Source organism: Anopheles darlingi, chromosome 3 (assembly GCF_943734745.1).
Source record: "Anopheles darlingi chromosome 3, idAnoDarlMG_H_01, whole genome shotgun sequence".
Classification (NCBI taxonomy): domain Eukaryota; kingdom Metazoa; phylum Arthropoda; class Insecta; order Diptera; family Culicidae; genus Anopheles; species Anopheles darlingi.
This window is the reverse complement of record NC_064875.1, coordinates 66,128,468-66,135,967: the sequence shown is the minus strand read 5'-3', so window position 1 is coordinate 66,135,967 and position 7,500 is coordinate 66,128,468. Positions and strand designations below refer to the sequence as shown.

Genomic DNA, 7,500 nt, shown 5'->3' with positions numbered 1-7,500 from the left:
CTTCAGTAGAGACATAAACCAACTCAAGTGGAAGCGATTTTCCCCGAGAGAGCGAAGCTCTCGCGAGAGAGTAGAAAATGGGAAAATCGTGAGGACGCGAATTTACACTTCGCACGATTGGCACTACACTGTCTCATCAGTGATAGTCAGTGAAGTGCGCGTGGCGCTGCATCGGGCACCAAAAACCCCGACTAACGTGTGCGACGTAAACCGACGACGACGGCAGCAGCAGCAGGATCGAGAAACAGGTGCCGATAGGCGCGGTGTGTAAGCGTGACCGATCGATCGATCATCAGCGTGGCGCACCGTGGAGAACGCAAGGGACGCATGGAACGACGATAAACGACGTCGTTTTCCTGCTTTCATTCCAAATACCTTAGCGAAAATCCATTTATAACAAAGCAAGCCGAACGAAATAGGTGATTTGCTTTTGGTTATGTTTTGCCATTCGAAATTCAAATCCAACGGCCAATCCATGCGTTCCTCTCATTCTCCGTGGTGCTCTGCTTGGCGATTTGTATCCTTTTGCGCTGCACACGTATCTCCTTTAACGTTCGTTGACATTTCGTTGACACCGTCCTTCCAGTTCACGAGGGAGAGAGAGAGTGTGTGTGTGTGTGTGTGCGTGTGGAAAATCTTAAGGAAAACACAACGGAACCAGGGGAAAAGCAACCATTACCGTTGCCAACGCGTGCGCATCCTTACGCACACTACTCTCTCACTCACGCCTCCTATCGCTGACGAACTGCTCCTGCAGAGAGGATACTACTATTGCTGCTCCTGCTGTTGACGACTGCGTGGCTATATAGTTCGCTCACTCCCGGGGCCGACGCCGCCACCAACCCTTCTTTCCACAACACAACGCCTGCTTGCACGACGCCGGATCCGAAGCAACGGAAGTAGCAGCAGCATCAGCCGCTTCAGCAGCTTTCATCGTCCTCATCGTCGTCGTCGTCGTCGTCGTCGCTCGTCGTCGGTTATTGATTTGTGTGGTTTTGCTCCATCGTACACGTCCTTGTCGTACGTGTGTGTGCTCTCACCTGTGTAATCAGGTCCTCGTTAGTGCCCGTGTTGGTCGACCGCACGCTGACCAACCCATTTATTCGTGACAATCAGTCTACTGCCCCTCCCAAAGGTACACACCACGGTACACGCCTATCAGTGGATTCCGCGTTGCCGTTGCTGCCGTAGCGTGTCCTGCCTACTACGTGGAACGTGCAAACGTCAGCTCGATGTGCCCTCGATAGTATCAAGCCTTGCTAGCAAGCTGTGGTGACGACCAAGTGACCAACGCAACAACGCATTCTCCTTGCCGCTATTCCATCTACATCACCGTAGAGTGTGTGCGTGTGTCTGTGTGGTTCTAGTGCCGGTTTACAGTGTTTCTTAGTGCAAACAAAAAAGAAAAAAAGCCGAAAAGGGAGTTGCTCACCTACCCTGCCTACCTATCGCAAGTGCTGCAAAAAAAAAACAACCCCCCACCGTCGTCGACCAACCAGTGCCGTGTGTGAGATTTTCGCTCGTGACCCCCAGTACCAGTGAAAGCCGTCAAAATTACGCAAAACACGCAAAAGATGTCGTCGCTGGTGCTGAGGAGCCTCTCGATACTGCTCGGGCTCTTCTTCATCTTCATCGGCATCATGAAAATATCGCCACACATCAGCAAGGATCTGCACCGGGACCTGGTGAGTGCGAGCAAGGAAGGAATGCCAATCCCCTACAAAGTAGCCATTTGCCGATTGCTTTGGTGCGTCCCTCGTGACGTGGCCGTACGAACGAAGCAGGTCATGTTGGCCCGACGGGCGGAAGTTGATCTGACATTGCGTGAACCCCCCACTTTTCCCCCGTTTACTTCCTCCCGAGTTGTGGCCTGGTTCCAATCCGCTGCAAAAAGAAGGGAAAGAATACAAAGCCATGCCACGTTCAGCCTACTGTGTGGTGTGATGATGCCTACTACGTTTCTATGTGAAAGATAGAGAAAAATCCCCCAAAAATGGATGAAGTGAGGGGATAGTAGGGGATGGTCAGCCCCGGCCAAACTCCGGACGTTGCCACTACACGCCAGCGCACAAAACGCGCGTGTCCGTTGTCCTCGAAATTAATGACCTGCATTTCATTCGCTTGAGCCTGCAGTTTGTGTTGAAAGCACCATTCGCATTCCCCCCCCCTGTGAGGGTGGTCATCAAAGCTGCAAAGGCCACAAGAACCCAAGCAGCATTTTTCCCAACGAAATGTGCTACCGTTAAGCCGTCGCATGATTGAATTCAAACTCATTTTGCACGCCAGTGTGGGTCGGCAGCAGTACAAGAGAGTGATGGCCAACAGACAGACAGACACAGAGAGAGAGAGATAAGACAACTCTGTCACGAGGGGAGGACGAGGTTTGATATTCAAAAGCATCATCTCGCGGACCCGCGGTGACCGACGTGGAAACATTATTAAAATAGCCGAACCTGCAGCAGAAGCAACAGAACGAACAATTTTGCAACATTTTGTTCATTCGCCCCTGTTTGCCTCCGCCATCGCCCAAGTGGCACGCGAACTCGTGGCACCCTCTCTCGCGGCCACACTTGCCCTAAAGAGCAACGTATTGGCAACTCCGCCGACGACGACGAAGACGATAACACGGTTCGAGCGCGAGCTCGTTGATCTTCATCCCGTTGTCGTTGGATGAGAGTTTTAAATTTAAAAAAGGCGAGATAAATAGCACAAAAAATCCTCTTTTTGGTGGTGCGAAAGGCGCGCGCGGGGTTTGGGGGGAGTGGTTTAATTTTGTAATATTTTGTTTTGATTTTTCCCTTGTTTTTTATTCTCCCGATGTATCCTCCTCGCAGGACAACCCTCGCGGTTAGTGTCCTCTCTGCTTGCACTACCATTGTCATTGGCACAGCAGCCGGAGGACTACCGCGGGCGGTGTGACAATTGCTTTTAGCCGAATTGCCAGCAGCAAGTAAACCAGGCGCTTCGCGAGGTTTCGTGAGCGTTCGGTGGCCAAATTTCAAAATCAAAACATTTCGCCTAAAAAACAGAACGGTGTTTTCACGGTTAAACAATACGGTGTGTTTGTATGTAGTGGTTGATGTGTGTGCGCGCGTTGCCGCCCTTGTCTATTGTGTCCATCCCCGTGATGTGTGCCACTGCGTTGACAAATTGTCTTCATCGCTTCTGTTTTTTCTGAGTTTTTGTCTTTGAGGTAACCTTGCTTATGTATTTAATTTTATGAATGACATTTTTTTTTTACTTTTTGATGGATGCTGATCCTTCTAAGAGTATTGTGTAAATTTGTTAGAACATTCCAAATAAAATTACCACAGATCTGGATTTTTGAAAATATTCTTGAAATGCTCTTTTCCCAAAAGCTCGTAGCCTAAAAACTACTGGTGCGATCGACATGAAGTGTTAACACTTAATCTGTACACTATTTGCCAGGTAGCCCCGTTGAGTTTTTTGTAAAAAATGTTGATACTTCTTTTTTAATAAAGTTTTTTTATGTTTTAAGGCAAAATTGTAAAAGCATCACCTTCCCAACTTCAAAAACCTATCAAAAATTAAAAAATGGGAAGTTCCATAAAAACTCGGCGGGACTACCTGGATAAAGTTATAACCTATCAAAAGAGTATTGATTTGTATATTACCGATGATCCAGCTGGAAGCTATAATGGGCACTGCAAAAAGTACACTTTTGAAAAACTTGTCTTTCTAGATAGGATGCCATGAATGTAGTTTTTAGCAAACCTTCCTCAAAAAGCGAGCAAATATTTTTGAAAAGTTATAGTTTACTATAAAATTAAGATAAAAAAATAAAGTTGAATGGTTTCTTCATAAAAAAAAAATCGTCAAAAATGAGCCTATTTCTCGTTGAAAGTAACGTAAGCTCCCTCCTAAGCCAAAGCGATTGCTGTAGAACCAACTAGAACGCGCGTGTTTGCGCTTATGCCCTAATTGCCATACAATTGACTAGACCTGTGCACATACAAACACCTCACGCCCGATATCGGTAATGTTCGGTGTTCGGAATCGATAAACTCTTTAGGCTGCTCAGGGGCGAGATTGGACATTAATGGCGTGCACATCGCACGTGTTGTCCTTTCTGTCCTCCAGGCTAGGACCTTATCCTCGCCATGGATCGATCGCAGGGCATGTTGTCTGTACATCATTCAATTATTCATAGCACTCCCCCTAACCCGGCTTTTGCTCGATTGATGGCCACTCTGTTTCGCACCCACGTTGCCACAACGACGAGTGAGTGAGAAGCTTTAATAAACGATCAGCTCGTGGTAGAGTTATTACCATAGCAAGCGCAGCAAACCGGGTGGCGCAAAGAGGTCGGGAAGGGTGGTACATTATTGGCGCATTGATTTAATGGCCATCTCGTTGCCCTCAATACATCGTACACCGGGAACCGCGGAGAGGAAGGAGGACCGTAGAGGATTGGACCAATATGAGTTTCGGGTCGAAGCGGATACAGCGGCAGAGAATCGTCCTGGTATTACACTCCCTCAGTCAGTGTGTGTACGAGAATGTGCGTGAAAAAAACTTGATCGCAGCAACCACCGGCGCTGGTGCTGGTAAGATCGATGACGATCGTTTGGTGATCTTGATCGATCAAGCTCGTCGTGGCAATGAAAATGACGCGATGCAGGTAGACCGATGGCCATGGCCACACCGTGGTTAGGAAGAGTTGGTTACCATAGGCTTCTTTGCTTTTGACACCGGTCCGTTTGATTTCGATTTCAGGTATTTTTAGAAATACCGAAGCCTACCGAGTTGGTTTTGCCTTCCGCCACGACACGTACTCGATTGTGGGCGCCATAGTAACACACCAAGACCACCACCACCACCACCACCATCATCATCAACACAAAAGCATCAACATCGTCGAGAATGAATTATGCAATTAAACGGAAGCTAAAAACCAGACCAGCCAGACGCCTCGCAGGCGTGTCCGTGGATGGCGCAAGCATCGCGTCAATGGCGCACTACTCGACAACACAATGGTAGCCAATTGTGCGCGGCGCAGCGATCGCTCCAATCTCGCTCTCCAGTGGCACATAAACAACAACCTGCTTCTTGTTTCTGCAGCGCAATCCACTTGAAACACTGGACCACCATTCGGCCAGCGACCAGCAACCAAAAACCGATGATGAAAAATAGCGCGAAATCCCGCGATCCGGATCGGCGTCCGTCGATCGATCGATCGATCGATCGCAATCGTGATTGATTGAAGTGGCGCAGCCCGGCATGTTGGTGACCAGCGGGTGGGCGCCAGTGATCGGTTCATCATTCCACGGTAAACACATCGCGCAAAAGGGGGGAAGCGTGAGGAGGTGGAGGAGGGGTAAGCAGATCACTTGAACTTGAAGCATATCGCTCAGTGCGATGGCGGACGATGGCCACACGGATCGGTGGTAAGCGACGGTGCCGATTGGCGATTTTGGCTTTGGCGTATAAATAGCCCCGGTGTCCCGCTCTATCTTTCTCTCTCTCTCTCTCTTTATCGAGCTCACAGATACACAGCTCAGCCCATTAGGGGAGAGATCGATTTTTGGGGACGCTTGGGGAGCAACGCCACAGAACGGAGTGCGGTTTATCATAAAAACCGCATTTCCAATCGGCCACCTTAAATGTGAAACCTGTATTGAAAGTCCCTTCTTGAGTCGCCGGAGTCCGGACTAAAGAGGAAACGCATTTTCCCTTTTCCCGCCGAAAACCAACCCAAGCCAGTGTGATCCGGTGCAGCGGGACATTCCGTTTGCCAAAAATCCCCGAGCCTGGCCCATGTAACGGTGTGTCGCCACACATCAGACACACCGAAAGAGAGTGCATAGTCACACCGCCATCGCCACAGACACACACCGGGCGAACCGGCGTACTCGCGAGCGCGCGCGCGCATCCTATGGCCTCTGACTGATGGCCTCACTTAAAGTGTACGATCGGAGAGGCGGATGATCGAGCGACAGAGAGCGGACGCGAGAGAGAGAGAGAGCGAAAGAGATCGTGCAAGTCAAGCGCAAAACCGCACCGACCGTTGACCGTCAACCCAGAGACGAGGGTAGGGATACAGATGTCAGTTGTCTTGGTGGAGGAAAGGGTGGATGAGGAGGATGATTCTATTAAAAATAAACACGACAGTTTCCCTGGATTTTCTTCGCTTCAAAGCCGCACGACCACCAACAAGCGGGACACTAGCAGCAAGCGTGAAAATGTGTCAAGAGAGACGAAAGAAGCGGAGGAATGGGTTTGGAGGGCAAGGACATCGTGGGATCGCGACGAGGGACGAGGGACCGTGGGGACGAAGAATGCCACTGCCCATAATGAAGTGTTGATTGGTGCGTAAGAAATGATGATCCGTTGCCCGGGAGGGGAGACGAAACAAAACATTGCTGCTACGTCACGATGCTGCTGCGTGGAAATGGGAGAGACGCAACCAACAATTATGTTGCAGCAACCACAACGCAAGGGGGTGACAGAGCAAGGACTAAGCGTTTCTTTTTTTGTTGTTGCGGTATTTTTATCTGTATCCCATTTTCTACCCGTCTCTTTTTGTGGTTGTGATGGTGGTGTGGTGCGTTTGGCAAGCGCCTTTGAACCTTTGGCAAGCAAGGAACGGTGCGGTTCGGTGCAGCAGGAGGTAAACCGACACCGAACAGCATGACTGCCAACCAGGACAGGCCAGCAGCAGCAGCCGCCGCCGTCTTGCCAATACCCATCATCCCATCGATCGATGTTCCTATCCATCCATCCATCCATCAACACCACCATTCTGGTGGCCGGGCAGCTGATCGCTAGCATGTGTGCTTGGAATGCGCTGCGCGTCGCTGGTCTCTGTCAGTTGTGCGTCCCTTTTAGCGTGACGCACTTTAGCAGTAAGGCGCATTGACACTTGCGTCAATTGTTCTACGCAATCTGGTCGACGGACGATGGACGCACACAGACGAACCAACCAACCATCGAACAGGGGAACTACCAGGCGTCTCCATCGATCAGCCGAGAGACACCGCCGCGGAAGGGATATCGATCGATATTTATTTACACAAAAGTGATGGCGCAGTACCAGCGATCCAGAGGAAAGGTCCATCTTTCGCGCTGACACCCTGAGTTGGCCGTCTGCCTTGACCGTGGCATTGGCGGCGCCGTCCGGTTTCGTGACCGAAAACGAAATTAGAAACCGAGAAGGATCTGCAATGGTAGATTGTCCACCGGAACGAAGACGATCGACGGATCCATTTCGTACAACCAAAAAAATAAATAAAAAACTAAACAGCCATCGATAGGGATGTGAATTATTAATACCACGGAAGTGATTTGAGTTGATGATCATCGCGATGATCATCAACGAAAGCCGATCGAACACGATCATCGCCATCATAATCATCAGCGTGGCGCGGAGAAAATAGAAATCCGCCTCATGCCGCCGCTCCCTTTTGCGCCGTCGGTGACACTCTCCCTTTTCATTGCTGGTAGGCGGCCCCGTGGGATGATCCGGCTCCGATTTTGGCA

The 7,500-nt window shown here is 49.9% G+C and overlaps 1 protein-coding gene across 1 annotated transcript in view; it reads left to right on the top strand.

Annotated features, from left to right (window-relative positions):
* Window positions 1-617: 617 nt before the first annotated feature.
* Window positions 618-7,500, top strand: part of LOC125955328 (novel acetylcholine receptor chaperone) — a 9,329-nt gene continuing 2,446 nt past the window's right edge. Inside the window, exon 1 of the mRNA XM_049686449.1 lies at window positions 618-1,685. Coding sequence (XP_049542406.1) covers window positions 1,575-1,685 — 111 coding nt within the window. The 5' untranslated portion in view covers window positions 618-1,574. The remainder of the gene's footprint in view (window positions 1,686-7,500) is intronic.